Source organism: Centropristis striata, chromosome 8 (genome assembly GCF_030273125.1).
Source record: "Centropristis striata isolate RG_2023a ecotype Rhode Island chromosome 8, C.striata_1.0, whole genome shotgun sequence".
In the NCBI taxonomy this organism is placed as follows: domain Eukaryota; kingdom Metazoa; phylum Chordata; class Actinopteri; order Perciformes; family Serranidae; genus Centropristis; species Centropristis striata.
In genome coordinates, this window is record NC_081524.1 from 36,602,043 (window position 1) to 36,627,618 (window position 25,576).

General features: G+C 36.3%; 1 protein-coding gene across 1 annotated transcript in view; it reads left to right on the forward strand.

Annotated features, from left to right (window-relative positions):
* The window catches only part of LOC131976922 (F-actin-uncapping protein LRRC16A-like), a 113,213-nt gene that overhangs the window by 31,556 nt on the left and 56,081 nt on the right, over positions 1-25,576 (forward strand). Inside the window, exons 3-9 of the mRNA XM_059340141.1 lie at positions 3,300-3,350; positions 15,155-15,214; positions 18,032-18,153; positions 19,386-19,483; positions 20,453-20,523; positions 20,811-20,884; positions 21,130-21,205. Coding sequence (XP_059196124.1) covers positions 3,300-3,350; positions 15,155-15,214; positions 18,032-18,153; positions 19,386-19,483; positions 20,453-20,523; positions 20,811-20,884; positions 21,130-21,205 — 552 coding nt within the window. The remainder of the gene's footprint in view (positions 1-3,299; positions 3,351-15,154; positions 15,215-18,031; positions 18,154-19,385; positions 19,484-20,452; positions 20,524-20,810; positions 20,885-21,129; positions 21,206-25,576) is intronic.

The window sequence follows — 25,576 nt, forward strand, 5'->3', positions numbered from 1 at the left end:
CAATCTTCCTGCTCCCACATGTCTCCCTGCTTTGAGTTTCTCATTTCCTTTCTGGCCCTTACACACTTCTTTTATGTTTTTATTTACTCTAAAGGCGCCTCATTTTATCCTCATGTTCCCTGTTTCATCCACTGGCATTCCGTCTTTCTTTTGAGTCCGTTACCCTTCATATTATGTTGAGGCATTGAAACCCAACAGACCTAAATTGCTTATCTTTGGAGCTCTAAGGTTTTTTCCAGCATGCTTTCAGTACAGAGTGAAAGGAAGGACAAAAGAGATGGCTTGCTACAAGGGTCATACGGTTCCAGCTCTAATGATGGAGGCACATAGTATACGGCTTTGCTTGCCGACCAGGGTGTTTTGTCAAGAGGCTATAGCAGTGTCCCTTTGATTTCTTTTTTAAAGGTCAGCCACGGTTGTGTTGAAATATTATTTGACAGGAGAAAATCCAGTCTTACGGCACATGGAAGTAAAGCCAGGACCCCACACTGCAAAAAAAGAAAAGTTGGGTGAACTCAAAATTTCAAGGCAACAAACTTCGATAAAATTTTAAGTTGGACAATTAAACTAAATATTTTAAGTTTTGTTTTTGAGTTTGCTCAACTCTGAATTATGATTTCAACTCAACTGTAAGTTGTACTAACTTATAATTTTACATTGTAATAACTTTTAATCCTTACTTCTGGTAACTTCTGCAATGTGCTGAATTGGCACGATTGTAACGCCGCTATGAAATGTCAGTTAATGTTGCGACCACAATTTTGAGTTAGCATTGATACGCTAATGGCTACTCTTGTAGCTGTAACAAGCAGCGCTGCTAGCATCAGTTAGCCGCCAGCATCGGTTAGCCGCTAGCATTGGTTAGCCGCTAGCATCAGTTAGCCGCTAGCTTTCGCTAATGACCGAATTTCACCGTTTTCCCGCATTTCACAACAAAGAAATAAGAGTTAGCAGAACTATTGTCCCTTGTTGTGAACCCCAACTTAAAGATATAAGTAACAACAACTCACAGACTTGTTTTTGAGCAGACAACTGGCTTCCTTTGTTGTGCTAACTTACATTATTGCCCTAAATGTCAATAATTTATATTTCCAAGTTTTACCAACTTAAATCACTGTTTTAGGCCAAAAAATACAAGTTGGCTTTTTTGCAGTGTACAGTTGGTGTCATTATGGCTAAAATAAAGCCTAAACAGCTGAGCACATGACTTCAACTTCAACAACCAAATGTTTTAGTGATAAAGGTCAGACATTCCCATTGTGTTCACCTTTGTTCTTCTGTTTGATTAGTTTATGGCGTACGATGATAACTGACTTTGGCAAACAAGAATCCCACAGACTGTTATGTTGTTACACTAATGTGCATATAATGCCATATAATAGAGGGACTACAACACACTTGAGGTCTGGGTTGTTCAATTTATGCCATACTAAAAGAGATGTCTTTGTCAGCGTTAACCCTTTATCAGGCAAAGAACTATATTTGGTAACTTCAGGTAATATTTTGAGAAAAAAGTTGCAAATTTACTAGATTAAAGTGGCAAACCTACAAGAAAAAAAAGTCGCAGATTTAAGAGATTTTAAGTGCAAAATCTGCGCGAAAAAAGTTGCAGATTTACAAGAAAAAAGTGGGAAAAAATCAACTTTTTTCTCCCAGATTCACCACTTTGACCCTTAATAGGGCACTCATTGAAATACTTGCAAATTCCAAATTTCAACCCTAGAGAATATTGGAGGATATTACATACTGCCAGAAAGTGTAAAAAAAAACATACGAAAGTAATATTTTGAGAAAAAAGTTTTCGAGATTAAAGTGGCAAATCTAAGAGAAAAAAATGCGCAGATTTATGAGATTAAAGTGGTGAATCTGGGAGAAAAAAATTGCTGTTTTCCCACTTTTTTCTCGTAAATCTGCGACTTTTTTCACACAGATTTGCCACTTTAAATCTCTTAAATCTATGACTTTTTTTCTTGCAGGTTTGCCACTTTAATCTAGTAAATTTGCAACTTTTTTCTCTAAATATTATCTGACTCTAACTACCAAATATAGCTCTTTGTCTGATAAAGGGTTAACATTCTCATTTACATGAGTTGTGCAAAGTATCCCTCTAACAGTATCACATTCAATGGCAGCCTTCTCAATATCCCATAAGAATGGCCCTTCAAGGCTGCTCAGCTGGAGAGGAATGTCAAGTTTATGCATCCAAGTTATGCCTCCTCGAGCCTTGACTTCACAGCAGCAACAGAACCAAGCCTCGCCCTCACCCTGCGCTCTAATGAACTGTGGCAGTCGGTGTCCAGGTTACTCAGCGGGCGGAGACGACACAAATGAGAGCAACACACTGACCGACACTATAATGGCCTCGCTCAGCAGACATGGGGGTGGCCCAATAAAAACACATGTAATGAGCATCTCAGTGGGTTGTGCTGGTTAAGGGCAGGCACTTCTGTAAATGTCACTGTCTGTTTATATGTTTGTTTTTCAAGTAGAGAGGAATCTTTCTCCTCATTGTCCTGTTTTCTCTCCCTATTTATACTGACTGAGATGTTTTAGAGTCACAAGCCTTTTTATGTACACTGCAAAAAAAGAAAAGTTGGGTGAACTCAAAATTTCAAGGCAACAAACAAGGACAAGGACAATTAAATTAAATATTTTAAGTTTTGTTTTTGAGTTTGCTTAACTCTGAACTATACTCAATTATAAGATGTACAAACTTATAATTTTACATTGTAATAACTTTTAATCCTTACTTCTGATAACTTCTGCAATGTGCTGAATTGGCACGATTGTAACGCTGCTATGAAATGTCAGCTAATGTTGCGACCACAATTTGGAGATAGCATTGATACGCTAATGGCTACTCTTGTAGCTGTAACAAGCAGCGCTGCTAGCATTAGTTAGCCGCTAGCATCAGTTAGCCGCTAGCTTTCGCTAATGCTAGCTTTTCCGCATTTCACAACACAGAAATAAGAGTTAGCAGAACTACTGTCCCTTGTTGTGAACCCCAACTTAAAGATATAAGTAACAACAACTCACAAACTTGTTTTTGAGCAGACAACTGGCTTCCTTTGTTGTGCTAACTTACATTATTGCCCTTAATGTCAGAAATTTATATTTCCAAGTTTTACCAACTTAAATCACTGTTTCAGGCCAAAAAATACAAGTTGGCTTTTTTGCAGTGTACATGAGTCAACAGTCAAGCTCTCTGTGCTCTTTGTCATTTCCTTGTTCTCGTTGGTCAGAGTGTATATTTACAGCTACATACTCATTATTCTCTCTGTTCTCTTTCTCTCTCTCAGGCCCTTGCGTCTCACAGAGCCTACCTCTTGACAGCACGCATTCCCACCAAGGTAAGAGACATTTTTCCCAGGAACTACAATGAAAACCAAAAAATGAGTTAATAAATAAAGAATTAGGTTTGCTAATATTGTGAAATGTCTTTTTTGGGGGGTCAACTTCCTGAATGTAAATTAACCTCAATTTACAATGTCAGAAAATACTTCAGAAAACTTCCTGCAACCCCAACATAGTCTTTGACTGACGCCACAAATATATTAAAAACTTGTCATTTCCTCATTCTGTCAACATCAAATGAACAAGTTTTGGTGGTTGGCATTTGCCAAGCCTAGTTTTGTGGTTAAATTCTTCTCTTAAGTCTAGATTCAGTCTTTACAAGACTCACTGCAACCAGAATACAAAGTATCCAAAGGTCAGGGACATTTTTATGAGACCAGCTGAGTGTGCTATAGAGCTGCAGGATGTAGCAATAGCAGAATGTGTTGGATCCTCATATTGTTTAGCTGTTACAACGTTTCACTAATTAGCAACAATATGCATTTTTATCTTTCATTTTGATTTCATTTATTCGTTTATTTAACAGGGACAGTGCATGGCTCTCAGCCGTACCAGAATTAGCTACGAGCTAAATTTCATCTGTAGTCCCTGGGCAGGAACAAAAAAACATCAATCTAACACAAACAATCAAGCCTTTCAAACAGCAACAACAAAGTTTCACACTCTTAAGACAGAATACAACACAGAACAACAGCAAGAGTAAAGTCACAGTATTAAGACACAACACGAAACAATGTTAAAATACAACACTCAAGAGATTGCAAAATAGTGAGCTAATGTTTGAGTTTACAGTTGGTGGGTGCATGATTCGGTGGATTTAAGCCATGATTTTATTTTAGATTTAAAACCAACGAATGACCAAAAAAGACACGAATGGACCACAAAATGATTAAAAAAAGACACAAATTGAGCAAAAAAGACACAAAATGACCAAGAAGACACTAAATTACCAAAAAGACACAAAATGACCAAAAAGACACAAAATGACCCAAAAAAAGACACAAAATGACCCAAAAAAGAAAAAAATGACCAAAAAAAGACACATAATGACCAAAAAAAGACACAAAATGACAAAAAAAGGAAACAAAATTACCAAAAAAAGACACAAATTGACCACAAAATGATCAAAAGAGACATAAAAATGACCAAAAAAAACCAAACAAACACAAAATGACCAAAAAAAGACATTAAGTGACCAAAAAAAGACACAAAATGACCAAAAAAAGACACAAAATGACCAAAGAAAAGACACAAAATGACCAAAAAAGACACAAAATGACCCAAAAAAAGAAACAAAATTACCAAAAAAAGACACAAAATGACTAAAAAATGACACAAAATTACCAAAAAAAGACACAAAATTACCAAAAAATACACAAAATGACCAAAAAACCCACAAAGACCCAAAAAAGACATTAAGTGACCAAAAAGACTAAAACACATTAACACATGAACACTTTAACACAGTGGAGACAGAGCTGACTTCCAAAATGATTTGGCGACCCCCAGATATCATCTTGCGACCCCAATTGGGGTCCCGACCCCAAGGTTGAGAATAGCTGCACTAAGCTAACATCGGCAAGACACACAAAATTTTCAAAAGTCAAGAGTTTGTGCTTTTGAATGATATTGCAGTGATGATGACTTGATGGCTTTTTTCCTAATACCTTAAGAGTTTCTAGTTATTTTCCCAATTCAGCACTTTTGCTTCCCCAGTTCCTTTGTGTGTAAGTGCTGCAGAGTAAAGTGGATTATGGCTGAAGTATCTGTGTGTGCCTGGTTAAACGGCAGTTACACAGCTGGTTGACGTGCCTGTTTTTGGTGCCATAATGAAGCGCAGATGGCTACTGTTAGCCCCATCACCAGCAATCAAACATCTGTCATCGTCTTTACCAGCATCACTGTCACCTCTGCCACATGAATACCAGCAGTGCAGTAATATAATGCAGATGTTCACTACTTTCAGCAGTTCAACCATTACTATCCAAACTGCCAATAATAAACCTCACATACAGCGTCAGCTTCTGTGTTATGGCCCACATCGGTCTGGGCTGCTTGCTTTTAAAAACAATGTATAGAAACAGTTTGTAGCAGGCTGACCCATAATGGTTATTTGGGGCAGATTAGGGTAAAAAAAGTAGTTATTCCATAAGATATAGAAAGATTGGGCTAAGTAGTTCAAAAGGTTGTTTTTTTTATGGTCTAAAATGCATATGGTGCTGGCACCATTACCAACAAAAAGATCTCCAAACTAAGATGATAGAAGAATACTTCCTTTAGCAAATAACTTTCTTAAAGAATACTAAACATTATTATACATCTTACATACAGTGTATTACATTGTCACCCAGAACGAAAAACTGTAGAAAGGAATAAATAAAATACAATAAATGCCTAACTAAACATCAGTACAGTGAATAATGAATGAAAATAAAATATATAGCTTTCACTATTTTGACGTCAATATAGATAGATTTGCCTCTGATAGGCCAATATCAGCCAATCATATCTATCAACCAATAAATTTGTCAGGCTCTAACATTGAAGGCTTGTTTACTGCATCCAAAAATATATAATAAATGGCAGAATAGATTGTTTGTCAGTACTACCCATAACAAACCATATGAGCATTTCACGGTACAGAGCAGAGCGTTCTAAAAATAGCACACACGTCATTATACATATATGTACAGTTCGTGGTTGTAAGAAAGCTGCAGTTGAATTGTATTTAGGCTACAAAACCACTGATCTAGGTTTAGGGCAAGAAATTTCCTGGTAAATCTTTTAAAAGACAGTTTAAAAAGTAAAGAAATGTACGTCAATGCCGAAAGTGAAGTATTTGTGTAAAAATGTTGCACAGAAAAAATGCACAGAAGCTCCGTCATGTTTAACCCTTTATCAGGCAAAGAACTATATTTGGTAGTAAGAGTCAGGTAATATTTTGAGAAAAAAGTTGCAAATTTACTAGATTAAAGTAGCAAATCTACAAGAAAAAAAGTCGCAGATTTACGAAAAAAAAGTGGAAAAAAAGCTACTTTTTTCTCGCAGATTCACCACTTTAAATCTCATAAATCTGCGCATTTTTTCTCATAGATTTGCCACTTTAATCTCGTAAACTTTTTTCTCAAAATATTATTTCCGTATGTTTTTTTTTACACATTCTGGCAGTATGTAATATCCTCCAATATTCTCTAGGGTTGAAATTTGAAGTGTCCTATTAAGGGTTAAAGTGGTGAATCTGGGAGAAAAAAGTCGTTTTTTTCAAAAATATTTCTCGTAAATCTGCGACTTTTTTTCTTGTAGATTTGCCACTTTAATCTAGTAAATTTGCAACTTTTTTCTCGAAATATTACCTGAAGTTACCAAATATAGTTCTTTGCCTGATAAAGGGTTAAGCACAGATTCACAAACCAAACAGGACTGTGATTGTATATGGAAACAGACAGCAAACCGGTGTTTATCCTGCAGTATCTGGAGTAGCGCCTCACAGTAACATCATCTCTTGTACCGGGTCCAGGAAATACTTAACAGTTGCCCTTCAAAGCGCTGTGTTCTTTCCAGTCAATAAGATCACTCCAGGGACAGTTAAGGTGATTGATTGGTAGCTTGAAACTTGATTTATCGGTTTACTGGGGTTAGAAGAGGCCATAAAGAACATTCAAGCTGACCCTGTTTCACATGACGTCATGTGTTTCCAGTGTTAGGAGCTGCAGGTTCAAGATCTGTTTATGCAGGCAGCTCTGCATCTGTTTTCTATTTGTGGGCTCTCTTCTGAACTGGAGGGATGAAACACCTGCTGTAGTGTATGAAGAACAAACCCCACTCAACCAGCCTCCTAACTCCCACTAGACTGTCTGTCTCTTCACTGCTTTGGATGTTAAACAAGGCAATGTCCTGATACTTTTTAAAGGAGTTATGGAACTTGTACACTGCAAAAAAAGAAAAGTTGGGTGAACTCAAAATTTTAAGGCAACAAACTTCGATAAAATTTTAAGTTGGACGATTAAACTAAATACTTTAAGTTTTGTTTTTGAGTTTGCTCAACTCTGAATTTCTCTGGCACGATTGTAACGCCGCTATGAAATGTCAGGTAATGTTGTGACCACAATTTTGAGTTAGCATTGATACGCTAATGGCTACTCTTGTAGCTGTAACAAGCAGCGCCGCTAGCGTCAGTTAGCCGCTAGCGTCAGTTAGCCTCTAGCATCAGTTAGCCGCTAGCATCAGTTAGCCGCTACCTTTCGCTAATGACCAAATTTCACAACAAAGAAATAAGAGTTAGCAGAACTATTGTCCCTTGTTGTGAACCCCAACTTAAAGATATAAGTAACAACAACTCACCAACTTGTTTTTGAGCAGACAACTGGCTTCCTTTGTTGTGCTAACTTACATTATTGCCCTAAATGTCAGAAATTTATATGTCCAAGTTTTACCAAATTAAATCACTGTTTTAGGCCAAAAAATACAAGTTGGCTTTTTCGCAGTGTAATGAGTGTAAGGTTTTTGTACATGAGGTGATGAAGCATGAAGTAGGTCCATCTGTATGTCTTGGTCTTGTTATTTTATTCACCAGAAGCAGAATCTCGGCCTTCTAAAAACCACTCTCCCCTGCTCCTCTGGCTCCGCTTAAAGCCACAGATTACAGCCACAGATCACCTCTGTTCTCCTTCTTTCCTTTAAGCCATTCGTTCAGCTTTCCCATTCCTCTTTTCCAACAATCCAGATTACCTTCATCTCTCTTCATCTCTGTCTCTCGCTCTATCTATCCGGTTTGCCTCCCCCACTCACCACTGTGCCGGAGGTCAGCAGGGTTAACCTGCAGTGTCTCCAATTGAATCTAGATTTCATCGTAAAAGTAATCGATATTTGTTTTCCCTCAAGGAGCCCTCTGCAACTAAGGATTACTTTTATTATCAATTATTCTGCAGGTAATTTTAGCAGTAAAAATTGCCCATCACCGATTCCCAGAGCTAAAGATGATAATAAATTATAAATTGGAGCCAGACCAATATGGGACCAATACCGATTTTTTTGAGGGTAAAATTATTTTAAGACTGGAATGAAACTAGACCTGCATGGATTGTGCACCTATTTTGCAAAGATATCACTATGAAAAGGAGAAGAATACTTCCTTAAACAAATAACTTTCTTAAAGAATACTAAACATTATTATACATCTTACATACAGTGTATAACATTGTCACCCAGAACGAAAAACTGTAGAAAGGAATAAATAAAATACAATAAATGCCTAACTAAACATCAGTACAGTGAATAATGAATGAAAATAAAATATATAGCTTCCACTATTTTGACGTCAATATAGATAGATTCCGATATGCCTCTGATAGGCCAATATCAGCCAATCATATCTATCAACCAATAAATTTGTCAGGCTCTAACATTGAAGGCTTGTTTACAGCATCCAAAAATACCCAAATATGTAATAATATAATATAAACAAAAAAATATATATATAAACACAAAGCAATAAAGCAACTGTAAATAGTTTGCTTGATTAATGTATTAAGGGACAAATCAGTTGTTAGAGTTGTTGTTGATAATGACACAAGCAGTTAATTGAGTTTGCTACTAAATCTCTCATTACTTTCAATTAAAAGTTTTAAAAAATCAGTCATTCTTATGCAAGTTTATGCTTACTGCCTACTTTATTGAAACTTTCTTCAGGACCTTTTTTTTCCACAGTTCTACTGAGTGCTGTCTGGGTCTTTTTTTTTTTTTTGCTGCATATTGTCATTCTTGAAAGATGAAGCTTGCCAACATCCATTAAAAAAAGCTGACTGTTACAGCGTTTCTCCTTGTATTGATTTTCTTGATGTGAAATCTATATTACAGTGGAGATGAGCCAACTGCAAATGAAGATTAGCCCCTGCTCACTGTTCCAACACATGAGCTATTGACTGGTTGTCCTTCGTAGGTTCAGTTTTCTTGTAAAAAGTATTTTTTGTTGAATGAAAGCTGAAGACAGCGTTGGGTGTTTATTTATGCTTCTGGCCATCTGAATGTATTGAAGCCACTGTGTTTGATCCATCATATGTTGGATGCAACCCTGCCTGGAAACCCAGAGATGCAACAAAAACAGACCAGAGAACAATCAGTAGGAGGGGATTTCATCAGCAGTGCTGTTTTTACCTCAAGGCCTCAATGTTAAAGTAAAGTCATTGGAGTAGCAGTAAACCTTCAGTTAAACACTATACTGTGTGTCTTTTTTTTTAAAAACAGATATTTATTGGTTTTTGTGTAAATATAACAACATCCAACAACCAAAACTTCACAAACATATGGCAGCAATGAAAACAATAATTAAAATATCAATAATACTGAAAAGGACCAAAACAAATGAATAATTAATTAAATAAATGTAGATAACAAAAAATAAATAACAAAAACAAATAAATAAGATGGAAAAAAATGAAACTGTGGTGAGTATTCTTACTGTAGGTTACATTCCCAACGACAAATTAGATATTTTTCATTATCTTATTGTCCCACCGCCTCCTCCATATCTCCATTCCTCAACACTTCCAGAAATATCTTCCAAATGTTATAAAATTCAGAAGCCCTCTTTCCAACAATATAGGTCAGTTTTTCAAGAGCCAAACTTGATGTTAAGTTAATTTAACCAGTGTTTAAAAGAGGGGCAACCAACATTCTTCCAACACAATATACTGTGTATCTTACACTGCAAAAAAAGAAAATTTGGGTGAACTCAAAATTTCAAGGCAACAAACTTCGATAAAATTTTAAGTTGAACAAACTAAATATTTTAAGTTTTATTTTTGAGTTTGCTCAACTCTGAATTCAGATTATTGAACTTATAATTTTACATTGTAATAACTTTTAATCCTTACTTCTGCTAACTTCTGCAATGTGGTGAATTGGCACGATTGTAACGCTGCTATGAAATGTCAGCAAATGTTGTGACCACAATTTTGAGTTAGCATTGATACGCTAATGGCTACTCTTGTAGCTGTAGCAAGCAGCGCCGCTAGCATTAGTTAGCCGCTAGCATTAGTTAGCCGCTAGCTTTCGCTAATGACCGCATGTCACCGCTTTCCCGCATTTCACAACAAAGAAATAAGAGTTAGCAGAACTATTGTCCCTTGTTGTGAACCCCAACTTAAAGATATAAGTAACAACAACTCACCAACTTCTTTTTGAGCAGACAACTGGCTTCCTTTGTTGTGCTAACTTACATTATTGCCCTAAATGTCAATAATTTATATTTCCAAGTTTTACCAACTTAAATCACTGTTTTAGGCAAAAAATACAAGTTGGCTTTTTTTGCAGTGTACTTCTCTCAGTCGTTGCTCAAATCCCCTGTAGCTCTCTCATGCTCAGTGGGTTTTTCTCTGTGTTTGTGTGCCTCCGATTGATAGTCGGCTCCTCTTGAGAAGCTGCAGGGCCTTCCAGTCCGTCAGTGTCTCCTCCCAAACACACTCTCTCAACACATGAACACAATTTAATTCATCTCTCCCTCCCTTGTGCTTCTTCTTTTTTCTCCATCTTGTTGCTGTATATTTCACATACCTGTGCAGTCTGTCTTTATCTCTTTCCTTACTGCTTTATGTATGGGAGTTTATAAAACAAAAGATCACATTGAGCATATAATAACATAAATTAATGCAAGCAATGTCATAGAAACCTGACATTCTGAACCACCTAATTTACAGAAAAATGTTTAAAAATCCCAACATCTAATTATCGTTATTATCTTTATTTTTATTTATTATTATTATTTATTTATTTTTTTCTGATTTTCAAGTTGCCTATCAATTTAGGTATAAGTATGTCTTTATAGGAGTATTGTGATAGAGTGTAAATGCTTTTGCAAGGATGTGATTTTTATTTATTTTATTTTATTTTTCTTCTTTAATTTATTTTCGTTTTTTAAACCATTTTCTTTCTTTTCATGTTTTAATGAAAATACTTGATATGTCTACAAGATGTAGAGCAACATGTATGTGCTGTTTTAATAACAAAAATAACAAAAAATCCCAACATCTACAGTTAAACCCTCATACATCAAACCTTTATCTACATTTACAAACTAAAAGTTGAGTTTTACATGAAAATACAACAAAAGAAAAGTGGAGAGTGGTTAAAGTGACAGACGGACAGTGAACGAATGAGTGAACGGTGAAGTCACTCTGACATTTGGTTCCTCTCTACACCTCCCAGCAGGACGTCTTGCCATTGGCTAGAGCCACCTTATTACTGGCTGCCGCTCAATATGTGGAGTATGCTATTATGCCATTTTCTGCCTGATTGAAATGAACTGACTGACCCTGTTCAAGTGAAGTGTAGACACTGTTTGATGCATGTTGTAACATACAGCCCTTAGTTTACACAATAGGTACTGTAGACCAGCTATTCTCAACCTCGGGGTCGGGACCCCAATTGGGGTTAATGTGTTTTAGTCTTTTTGGTCACTTAATGTCTTTTTTTTTTGGTCATTTTGTGTCTTTTTTGTGTCTTTTTTTTGATCATTTTGTGTCTTTTTTTGATCATTTTTTGGTCAATTTGTGTCTTTTGGTCATTTTGTTTCCTTTTTTGGTCATTTTCTGTCTTTTTTTTGTCATTTTGTGCGTGTGAGATTGTGTTCAGTGAGCGGGGGTCGCGGACAACATGCATATTAAATTGGGGGTCGCGACTCAAAAAGGTTGAGAACTACTGTTGTAGACCAGTAGCTCTCAACCTTTTTAAAAAAGACAAAATGATCAAAAAAAGACACAAAATGACCAAATAACACACAAAATGACCAAAAAAAGACATTAAGTGAGAACGATATTCTTGACGATATTACCAAATACTTAAAAATATGTAGAAAATATTTATTTTTTTAGTCTGTACAAATAAATAAAAATCTAAAATCTAGTGTGAAGTGCAAATCTCAACAGTTGCCAAATACAAAAAAAATGACTCTTGACTCTTGAGTATGAGAAAATAATAAAAATAACCATTTAGGGGTTCCGGGGGCATATTTTAATGACATTTTGTAAAGGAAAATAAAGGTTCTTGTATGTTTTATTTAAGGCATCTTATTTTGACGGTCTTCTTGTAAGTTCTGTGGTGGATTCTATTAACACACTGTGCTCTTATTTTGAAAGCTGCATGTGTTTAGCGACAGAGAGTAAGTAGCTTTTTGTGATTAAAACAACATTAATTGTTAGCTAATGTTAGCTTGTGGCTAACAAAATGCATAATGCAGCAGTGTGTTTGGAGGGCAGCTCGGTATAGTCAGTTGTGTAAGTGTCAACCTTACGCCACTACATCAAGAAGTAGGAATGTTGCCAATATCATGATATGCATTTTTTTACCATAAAAAAAATATACCGATATTATCGTGAACGATGCGATATGGCACGGCAGACGTGATGTTTGCTCACTGGAGTTTCCAATCATTCCTGGGCAAATATGAATGTACTGTATAGGTAATAAACTGTATTCTAGGAAGTCGACTTATATACTCTCAAAATGACCAATTGCTAAAAATAAATAAATATCAGTTTAGGTGCACACCCTATTGAGTATGTTTTCATCCCTTTACCTTCTCGTCAAACAGCCTTGAGTAAGTTTGGACTAAAGCCTTCTATGTTTTCTTCAAAGCCCCCAGACTCCATTGACAAAATGGTATTTTTTGTTGTGTGTGACTTTGATGTTTCAAAGACTTAGTCAAGACTTAGTTAGATTTAAATTATTTTGTAATGACAGTTATACAGTACTCTGGTGTCGGCCTAAAGTTTACTAACAGTTGCCATCATACTGCCTCTTTTCTAAGAGGAGGAATGCATGTTTTCTTCTTTAAACTGTTACATAGTATTTCATAAAAGCAAAAATACAAAATCTAACTACTCATGTCTGTCCTTGCTAAAGCTAATTGTTTCCTTTGATTTCTTGTACACTGTGTTATCGCCTATTAGAAACATTTTCTTTTGAATATTCAGTCCACCCAATTAAATTACAGAATGGAAATGATGGCTAATGTTTGTGCATGTTTACATGTGTTTATAATGACACAAGCAGTTAATTGAGTTTGCTACTAAATCTCTCATTACTTTCAATTAAAAGTTTTTTAAAAAATCAGTCAGTCTTATGCAAGTTTATGCTTACTGCCCACTTATTGAAACTTTCTTCAGGACTTTTTTTTCCACAGTTCTACTGAGCACTGTCTGGGTTTTTTTTTAAAAACTGTTACATAGTATTTCATAAAAGCAACAATACAAAATCTAACTACTCATGTTTGTCCTTGCTAAAGCTAATTGTTTCCAAGCTTTGATTTCTTGTTCACTGTGTTATCGCCTATTAGAAACATTTTCTATTGAATATTCAGTCCACCCAATTAAATTACAGAATGGAAATGATGGCTCATGTTTGTGCATGTTTACATGTGGAATTATTTTAGCTTGTACACTGAACATGAGTGAGTAACTGCAGGCACACACACACACACACACACACACACACACACACACACACACACACACACACACACACACACACACACTGCATCAGACAGTAGACAGACTGTCAGTAGACACACAGTCTGCTTATCCTCTCCCTCCTCTCATCTCTGAGCCAAGCCTCAGGAACAGGGAGCCCACCTGGAATAGTCTGGCCTCGCTCCCTGGCCTACCCTCAGGCTCTGTACTGTATGTCTGTGTTTGAGAAAAAGAGAAATGGAGGAAAACCGTGTGCTCCGTATACAGTAGTAGACATTTGTATTCACAGGTTCCCCCCTCTCACATTAAAGGAGATCTTTTCCTGTCCTTTTTAGGAATGGAAAGGCAGTCTGATGCTTTTCTTTGTTTTCTTTGTCCTGAAATACTCTCTTACTCTCGTAACAGAAATAGGAAATGTGGATATAAGACTGTTATGTTTGTCTTAAGCTGGATTTGTTTTGATAAGTCTTTTGGATGTGAATAGAGAAATGAAGAGGAGGCCTTTTTGATTTACTTTCCATTTTTATATCAAAGCTGAAATCCACTCCTTCTCAATTCACGAGACAAACATTAAAACAAAGTAGAAAATCAATTCTTTAGTGTCTTATCCATGTATCACTGCAAGCAATTCAGAACAAATGCTTTCTTGCAAATGAGCAAGAAAATGAACAGTGCATGCCAGAGTGGTTGCATTTTAAATGAATTCAGCTGGCAGAGATGAAATACTGGCATAAGTGGGACAACAGAGCAGATTTAGTTCAACAATTAAATAACTGTATCCCATCCCCGAATCTTAGTTTTCATATGAAACTACAAATGTGTCCAATGCTGCCAAGGAAAAATATGTAAATATATGAATCTGTGAAGGAGCAAAAAAAAAAGGAGAAAAAAGAAATGAGTGTGTCCCTGCCTATTTATTATGGAACAGACATATTTCACTGTACTGACTGTTGTCTGTTGTTATTAGGCACAATTACTCCCTCAGAGATTGTACATATTCTCTCATAAGCACGTGAAGGCCGTATTTGCACATTTATTCATTCAGATACTTGCAGATACAACCACAGCTTTGCATTCTCATTGAATTTAAAAAGTTTTGTGGACTGTCATGCATGATTTCTTCTTAAAATGCAAGTTCAGTAACTAAACATATCCCCACTGATTTGATTTTACTCTTTAATTTTTTATGTATTTATTTATTTTTTATAGAGTAGCTTGACTAATCATTGAATATTTAATCATCCCTGCTATGTCCTTTTGGATGTTATGAGGTAATCCCAATATCTGACACAATAAAAGTATTTTAATGGTGATTTTTGTGCTCTTTTTTTTTTAAGGTTGAACACTCCTTTAATTATCTGGAGATCCAGGGCATCGCCTGTAACAAGCCGACACAGGTAAAGAACCAAAACAGTGTCCATCACGTTCTATGTGACCAAAATATTAAACACTTACTTTCTTGCAGAGACTTAAAGATCTATACCACTCATGTATTTGTGTTCGTATGGAGCTAAAGCTACGATGTGATTAGCTTAGCACAAAGACTAGACACAGTGGTAAATTACTACACCGCAAAAAAAGAAAAGTTGGGTGAACTCAAAATTTCAAGGCAACAAACTTCGATAGAATTTTAAGTTGGACAATTAAACTAAATATTTTAAGTTTTGTTTTTGAGTTTGCTCAACTCTGAATTTCTCTGGCACGTTTGTAACGCCGCTATGAAATGTCAGCTAATGTTGTGACCACAATTTTGAGTTAGCATTGATACACTGATAGCTACTCTTGTAGCTGTAGCAAGCAGCGCCGCTAGCATCAGTTAGCCGCTAGCATCAGTTAGCCGCTAGCTTAAGCTACTGACCGAATTGCACAACAAAGAAATAAGAGTTAGCAGAACTATTGTCCCTTGTTTTGAACCCCAACTTAAAGATATAAGTAACAACAACTCACAAACTTGTTTTTGAGCAGACAACTGGCTTCCTTTGTTGTGCTAACTTACATTATTGCCCTAAATGTCAATCATTTATATTTCCAAGTTTTACCAAATTAAATCACTGTTTTAGGCCAAAAAATACAAGTTGTCTTTTTTGCCAATATCGTTGAGCCCTCCAATATCACTCCTTCTATAATACACCACTCTGCCTAAAACCACAAATTGTCATCTTTACATTTCTGTAAATGTGCTAATTAAAGACATGCAATATGTGAGTTAATTAACTTTGGAGGTGTTGTTGGCTTAATTGTTAACTTTTTAAGTTCATTTAACTAATTTACTATGACAGAACAGCCAAATAAACAAAAACGGGAAGCTCGTGACAATACTAGCTCGTTCAGTATAAAAAGGTATTTTTGAAATGTATTTTCATGCAGAGCCATGCTTTTTAATTCTGTTCCTTGAGTATCACTTTAAAAAAAATATTTGTTATTGGAACCTTTAGTGCAGTACTTCATTCAATACAATATAAAACTAGCACATATATTAAGAGGATGGAAAGCAAAATATCTTGAATGCTCGTATAATCCTTAAAAAAAATATTTATTTATGAGACACCAACAACAGATCTGAGTCCTGAAATTATGTTTACCATCTGGGAAGCATTTCCATTTGGCTTTTTGACCGGTGCTGTCCAGCTGTCAGTCAGCAGGATCTACCTACAAAATATGATAATCCGTCACTAACCGCACCGTTCCTGCAGCTGAACCTCTCTCCCACTCATCTCAAGAGATGTCAGTCCTCTTAATATCTTGACTGATGGTCTCTCATGTTTAATAAGTATCAGCAAGGATTATGTTAATTTTGGCCTATAGGGGAGACATCCCCTTACATCAGCATTTGCATAATGCGGTGTGCGCTGAAATGGTTAGCCAGTCTTGGTAAATGTCATTAAATCTTTACTTTAACTTAAGACAAAGATGTGGTTGAGTGGATAGATTGGCATCTTGGCTTCATTCTTGTGATTGATATAATTGCCGGATAGATTCAGTGGGGTAAATGGAAATGGCACGCAAGGGAGTCAGCTAAAAATGTATATACTTTATATAAACACATAATGCATATATGTTGAACTATTTCACTCCCAATAAACAATTCTTACACAGAAGATTGTTTTATTTTTTTCCAAATAAGAATGACTCAGTGGATGGAACAGAGTAAAGAACATATGACTAGCTGTCTTTTATATCTGAAGCAGTGGCGGTTCTACACAGGGGCCTACAGGGGCCCCTGCTGTGGCCCCTGTGTAAAATTAATAATAAAATGATGGATTTATAACGATGAATAATGGAACAATTTATTACCTATTGTTCAGACAATATCTCATTGTACACAAAAGGAACCCAGCATGTGTACAATGTATAGTAGTTTAATTGTGCAATAGCAGCTTGTGTATGTATGTATGTATGTATATGTGTGTGTGTGTGTGTGTGTGTGTGTGTATGTATATATATATATATATATATATATACATACATACATACAGTACAGGCCAAAAGTTTGGACACACCTTCTCATTCAATGCGTTTTTCTTTATTTTCATGACTATTTACATTGTAGATTCTCACTGAAGGCATCAAAACTATGAATGAACACATATGGAATTATGTACTTAACAAAAAAAGTGTGAAATAACTGAAAACATGTCTTGTATTTTAGATTCCTCAAAGTAACCACCCTTTGCTTACTAGAATATAAGACATGTTTTCAGTTATTTCACACTTTTTTGTTAAGTACATAATTCCACATGTGTTCATTAATAGTTTTAATGAATTTACAATGAAAATAGTCATGAAAATAAAGGAAACGCATTGAATGAGAAGGTGTGTCCAAACTTTTGGCCTGTACTATATATATATATATATATATATATATATATATATATATATATATATATATATATATATATATATATATATATATATATATATATATATATATATTTTTTTTTATAATTGTCTCATTGTTTCAATCAGTGTATTTGTATCTTCCAAATAAACTTAAATTAGATTTTTAAATAAGCTAAAATAAAGGTTTTGAATGCTTAAATATCATCTTTGCTTTTTTTTTTAAAATGTGCCCCTCTGAATAAACACTGGCCCCTCCTTGGCCCCCATAGTAAAATTGGTCTAGAACCGCCACTGATCTGAAGTGTGGTTGGAGAAGGTTTATGTGAAACCATGTGTGCTTGTGTGCATCACTAATTAATGATGTATCCTTTTAGCTTTTCATAGAGTACGAGCGTGGCTCCTTCTCTCTGAAGCTGCTTTCTACAGACGAGGTCAATGAGGTGGTCGCTCACATAGGAAACTGCCTGCTGAGGATATGTCCCGGCCTACCGCCAAAGTGAGTTCTACCTGTCTGTGTGTGTTTGTGTGCAACACAAGAGGCAACCTCCAAAGCTGAAAAAAGCATGAAAGTGCCAAAAACTGCAGTTCCTCAAATGACCACTTGAAGCTGGCTCCAAAAACAAGTCAATCCTCATAGACGTCCATGTTTAAATGCCAAACTTTCCAGCAGAAATAAACATGTTTACAGGCTGGTTCAAAAATGGTTTTGGTCTCTGTAGCTTATTTCCCGATTCCTTACAATTTTACAGGGTGTGAAAGTTAATATAACTCACCATTTAAATAATTCTAAGGCTTAAAATCATGTATAATTACCCCTTTATAGGGCACTCATTGAAATACTTACAAATTCCAAATTTCAACCCTAGAGAATATTGGAAGATATTACATACTGCCAGAATGTGTAAATGTGAAAAAAGTTGTTTTTTTCTCGGAAATCTGTTACTTTTTTCCACGCAGATTTGCCACTTTAAATCTCTTAAATCTGCAACTTTTTTTCTTGTAGATCTGCCACTTTAATCTAGTAAATTTGCAACTTTTTTCTCGAAATATTTTTATTTTTTATTTTGGATATCCGCTGAAGTTACCAAATACGGTTCTTCGCCCGATAAAGGGTTAATGGTGTGGCCTCCTGAGTGAACCAGGGACACATTAAGCCCCAAAATGGTGGTGTGTTGAACCATCTTTTTAATATTATGGTTTTATTCACTGAATTATTCTCTAAAAAAACAACTGAAAATGTTTCAAACACTCACACAGACACACACTGTTGCTGTGGTTGAGTCACAGCCACAGTATACTGCATGTCCAAAAACAGCCCGTATATCTATTGAAATGAGGATGTGAATCTTGTTTAATATATTTTGTTGACAACAGCAAGCATAAATATAAATGCAGAAATTATCTCAGATATGAAACCATGAACCTCTTTAAAACCTCTTTTTGCTAAGAGGTCGAAGTCTTTGACTTGACACAAAAGCTGATGTTTGTGTTTCTGAGCTGCAGCTGCTTTTATGCTCTATTGACTTAATAATTTTAACATTATACATTAATTGTTTGGTTTAGGTAAATTAGTGTCTATTGGCGTCCTCACCAGTACTCAGCAACTTCTTACTTTCAAAATGTCCATTGACAAGTAAGGCAGTGAGAGAGTAGCCTTCAGCTGCTATGTTTACAATATTTAAAGGGATTTTGATTTTAATTATGTTTTAATCTGTCTTCCGTTCTTAGTAAAGTGATGAAGAAGCTCGTCATGGAGCCTCCAGAGAGGCTGACCTCTCTGCAGACTCTGTGGGAGAACAACAAGCCTGCAGAGCCTGGACCCTGTGGTAGGAATCTGTGACTCTACAGCAATTACTGTGTGCCTCTTCATCTTATCGCTGAAATGATTCATAGTGTGTGTGCATATGGTTGTTACAGTCACACTGCAAAAAAAGAAAAGTTGGTTGAACTCAAAATTTCAAGGCAACAAACTTCGATAAAATTTTAAGTTGGACAATTAAACTAAATATTTTAAGTTTTGTTGTTGAGTCTACTCAACTCTGAATTCAGATTTTTGTCAACTCAACTATAAGTTGTACTAACTTATAATTTTACATCGTGATAACTTTTAATCCTTACTTCTGCTAACTTCTGCAATGTGCTGAATTGGCACGATTTCTAAACGCCGCTATGAAATGTCAGCTAATGTTGTGACCACAATGTTGAGTTAGCATTGATATGCTAATGGATACTCTTGTAGCTGTAACAAGCAGCGCTGCTAGCATCAGTCAGCCGCTAGCATCAGTCAGCCGCTAGCATCAGTTAGCCACTAGCATCAGTTAGCCGCTAGCATCAGTTAGCCGCTAGCATCAGTTAGCCGCTAGCTTTCGCTAATGAATTTCACCGCTTTCCCGCATTTCACAACAAAGAAATAAGAGTTAGCAGAACTATTGTCCCTTGTTGTGAACCCCAACTTAAAGATATAAGTAACAACAACTCACAAACTTGTTTTTGAGCAGACAACTGGCTTCCTTTGTTGTGCTAACTTACATTATTGCCCTAAATGTCAATCATTTATATTTCCAAGTTTTACCAACTTAAATCACTGTTTTAGGCCAAAAAATACAAGTTGGCTTTTTTGCAGTGCATTTATACAGTGAATGAACATTAGTGGTATAGTAGCTTTATGTGGTGAATAAGGGCAATTGCCATTTTTGTAGTTTCAAATTACATGTATATTTGTTTAATCCACATCCCACTTTTCTTTGGTAACAGAAAACATAAATTACACATATTTGACTATCGATCTTCTTTAGGTGGGTTTTCTCAGATGTACAGATGTGTCTGTGACTGGTTGGGGCTGCCTTACAAAGAAGAGGTGCAGTGGGTCAGTATTATATTTATTTATTTATCTCTCTGGTTCAAATGTGCTTCAGTGCTGGTGGCTGATATAAAACTGCATGAAGTCCTTTTGATAAATAGGATAGCTGCAACAGTATATAAATATAGCTTTTTAATATTTTCTATCTGCTGTGTATGTCCCAGCTCTGTGCATTTGATGAGTCATGTAGATACAAATTATATATAGAAACAAGCAAGACATTTCTTGCAGATGTGTTTTTTTGATAACAGACATCTCTGGTAACACTCTTTGGTTAACTGTTTCCTTCCCAGGATGTGGACACCATCTATTTAACACAAGACACCAGAGAACTCAACCTGCAGGACTTCAGCCATCTGGAGAACAGGTGAGTGTTGGGAGAGATACAAACCATTCCAACATTTAATGGAAAATATTGTGGTGAGGCCATGTGGCTGAAAACATTAGTTGGAATAAGAGAAACACAAAACTAGGTGTTGTAGGCTTGACATGATTTATTTTGTATGTTCAAATTAGCTGAAGTCAGCAGCACATTTAAGGTGGTTCTGATAAAGAACAATATGTAATTGCAGCTTTGACCTTTTTATTTCCTCCCTGTGTTCTCCTCCTCAGGGATCTGGTGGCTATAATAGCAGTCCTGGAGTTTAACCAGTGGTTCACCAAGCTCTCCACCAAGGACTACAAACTGGTTAGTACCCCCCTTTTCTCAGAATCCTCCCCTCATGTGCTCACTAATCATGTCTGCTCAGTTATTTATAGCCTTGTGATAGCTATCCATTAAGGAACTACTGGATCCTCAGTCGTGTTTGTTGTGTTACACTAATGGTGTTTCAGCTCTGGAGAAGATGGCAGGGAGTCAGTGTAGGCCATGTGTTCTCTATTATTTTGTTGTGTGTTTCATGTTAGTTTTTTCTAATTGTGGTTATTTTAGAGGCTGTAGTTTGTGGTTCTGTTGAAATGGATTGCATTAGATATGGAAGTGTTTCTAGCATTCTGTCCACCCACACTGCAAAAAAGCCAACTTGTATTTTTTGGCCTAAAACTGATTTAATTTGGTAAAACTTGGAAATATAAATTACTGACATTTAGGGCAATAATGTAAGTTAGCACAACAAAGGAAGCCAGTTGTCTGCTCAAAAACAAGTTTGTGAGTTGTTGTTACTTATATCTTTAAGTTGGGGTTCACAACAAGGGACAATAGTTCTGCTAACTCTTATTTCTTTGTTGTGAAATTTGGTCATTTGCGAAAGCTAGCGGCGAACTGATGCTAGCGGCGAACTGATGCTAGCGGCGAACTGATGCTAGCGGCTAACTGATACTAGCGGCTAACTGACGCTAGCGGCGCTGCTTGTTACAGCTACAAGAGTATCCATTAGCATATCAATGCTAACTCAAAATTGTGGTCACAACATTAGCTGACATTCATAGCGGCGTTACAATCATGCCAGAGAAATTCAGAGTTGAGCAAACTCAAAAAACAAAACTTAAAATATTTAGTTTAATTGTCCAACTTAAAATTTTATCAAAGTTTGTTGCCTTGAAATTTTGAGTTCACCCAACTTTTCTTTTTTTTTGCAGTGCAGTGCAGTTTGCATCTCAGTAAGGGCAGCTTAAATATCAAAGAGGCAATATGTCACTTTATTACCTCTCTATTTCCCAGTAGTTCCTTTATGTGTTCACAGGTTATGTCTGTTTAGTCTTAGTCTGCAGCTAGAAAATTACATAAAAAGCCAGATATTCTTCCATCACTCCAGCAGAGTTAAGCAGGCCTAGACAAATGGATGGATGTGTCTCTCTCTGTCTCCCTGCCTGTCAGTTTGTTTGTGCTATGTTTTTAACCCTTTATCGGGCGAATAACTATATTTGGTAACTTCAGTGGAGATCTAAATGTCTCTCTGTTTGGTCATAGAAACACATGGATTTCTTCCAGCTAATCAGCAACGATCAGGCTATGTCACAGACAGTGACACCATGACATCTGACCAATCAGTATGATAATAATATAATAATATTAACTTTATTGACCTTGACCTCAAATGTAAAAATGAAAATTACTGCATGGTTGTAGTTTCTTTTGCTTTGACTGTTATAATATGTGTTTGTATTTTTTTCTATTGTGCCAAAAAAATGTGACAGTTTGTAAAGTTTGGACTGGGCTGTCTCTCTCCGTCTGTATACCGGTATCAAGCACTAGGCTACCAGAGACACAAACATGGAGGATCACTGTGTAAACAAGACAGAGACTCAACTGACATGCTAGCAGCTCTGTGAGGCTGTTAGCATGCTGACAAGCTCACAATGGTTATTCTAACATGCTAATATTTAACAGGTAATGTGTATTGCTCAGTGCCATCCTAGATTAGCTTATTAGCATGCTATTATCTGCTAATTGGCACTAAACACAAAGCACAGCTGAGGCTGATGGGAACTGAGCCATCGCAGACTTCAGTCAGACGTACTGTAACATGTTCATTGTCATCATGTCTGCGAGGGTCTGATAGACAACCTTCAAGTCTGTTTCACTGGTTGCCGTAGAAACGTTAAAAGTGACAACAGCAAATCATGGTCCCTGCAGCACTTGGTTATGGCTTTTTTTTTTTTTGAGCGGCTGAATAAATAGGATACAACTTACACTGAAAGAGCTTTCTTTTTTTATTTGGGGGGATTTTTCTCAGCCTGTTTATTTGCCGTTTCACTGCACAGCTTTTACAGGACAGGCTGCAGTAAAACAATGCATATTAGATTCCTCAGTAGTCTATACTTTTCCATAATACTGTATCATGGTGTGATTGAATATTATTTCTGGCATACATGGTTTAAATAATGATTTAATACAGTTTAACACATTCATAATGAGTTGATTTTGTTTTGTTTCATCGGCAATGGGAAAAATTACAAAGTCACATCTATATTTTAATTAATTGTGGGTAATTAAGTCAGTAAAGTTCATGCTTCTCTCTGAAAGTCTGCTTGAGGCTTCTTGTGAAATAAATTGTAGATTTTAGTATTATTAATTAATTATGAATGCTCATAAACCATTATATCCCATTATATCTGTCACTTTTTATGTCATGTTTAAAATATTATGACTGCATTTAGTACACTACATGTCTCTCACTCTACCTTGGGTAGAGTGAGAGAGAAAAAGTTGGGTGAACTCAAAATTTCAAGGCAACAAACTTCGATAAAATTTTAAGTTGGACAATTAAACTAAATATTTTAAGTTTTGTTTTTGAGTTCGCTCAACTCTGAATTCAGATTTTTGTCAACTCAACTGTAAGTTGTACTAACTTATAATTTTACATTGTAATAACTTTTAATCCTTACTTCTGCTAACTTCTGCAATGTGCTGAAGTGGCACGATTGTAACGCCGCTATGAAATGTTAGCTAATGTTGTGACCACAATTTTGAGTTAGCATTGATATGCTAATGGCTACTCTTGTAGCTGTAACAAGCAGCGCCGCTAGCATCAGTTAGCCGCTAGCATCAGATAGCCGCTAGCCTCAGATAGCCGCTAGCATCAGTTAGCCGCTAGCATCAGTTAGCCGCTAGCATCAGTTAGCCCCTAGCTTTCGCTAATGACTGAATTTCACAACAAAGAAATAAGAGTTAGCAGAACTATTGCCCCTTGTTGTGAACCCCAACTTAAAGATATAAGTAACAACAACTCACAAACTTGTTTTTGAGCAGACAACTGGCTTCCTTTGTTGTGCTAATTTATATTATTGCCCTAAATGTCAATAATTTATATTTCCAAGTTTTACCAACTTAAATCACTGTTTCAGGCCAAAAAATACAGGTTGGCTTTTTTGCAGTGTGTATATATCTGCCTGTATATAATTTTCCCCCCTTTGTTTCCTCCATCTTCTTCCCCTCCTGTCTGTTGACTGAGGATCAGTCCAATGTTCTCGTGTGATAAGACTCTTAATCCTGACGAGACAAAGGGGCTCAATGTCTCAGGCTGTTGCCCCCCTGCAGCACTCCATTACCAACTCTCCGTCTCAGGGCTTCGCTCAGTCTCACCAATTACCACACGCAGCTTCCTCAGTCCAAACAATTATCTCACGCCTCCGTCACAGACAATTCCTTTTGTATTGAATTTGAAAATCCGGCCCCTCGCTGAGCCATGTGCATATTTAGACTCAAATACTCACACAGGCACATGGGCACCAACGTGTGTCCTTTCTATCCCAGATTAGTGTGGACCCTGAGGCTTTTGTGTTAGGACGGTTTCAGCACATGTTTATTCAAATGTTTTTATTGTCAAGTGTACAGCCATAGATACCACTTCTTGTGTTTCGGACAATTGTTATGTCGTGTTTGTCATGCAAAGAAGCAAACTGCTGATTTGGTTACCATTTAATGCAACAACAACTCCTTTGGGTGTCTTTAAGGAAACTTTAGTCTCATTTTCCCATTGTTTTATCTGTGTGCCTGTTTATATGGTGATAATGGAGAATCACAGGGTGCACGGATGTGCTCCGGAGCGTGAGTTGTTTTTGATTCTGCGCCAGTAGAAACAGTAACAACTTAGAAAGAACGATAAGAAGGGAAAAAGTGATGACAGCAAACAGAGCAGTGATAAAGGTCAATGGAGAGGTGAGTGGACAGAGTGAATTTGTGAGGTGCCAGATGAATAAGGAAATGAGTCGTATTATCAGGAAAGAGATCAGATTTAAAGAATGAGGCCAGAGCAGGAGATTGACTGAAGAGGAACTAGACATTTCCAGCTTTGGAATCTTTCTCTCTCGCTGATGTTCCTGCCAACTCTATTGACATGTAAAAGTTCAACTCAAGGGCAACACTGAGCCTGAACTATTGTATCTGTGCAACTGTGAACAGCTGCATTAGAAGTATCTAAAACAGCGACGTCAAACTCAAATACACAATGGGCCAAAATCTAAAACTTGAATAAAATCGCGGGCCAACATTGAACAAATAAACCTTTTAATATATACCAAACATGTTTTGCTTGAACATTAAATATGGAACATACAATATATAACTAAATAGTGCAGACATGCAAAATCAAATTTCAAATAAAAAACACATCAATGT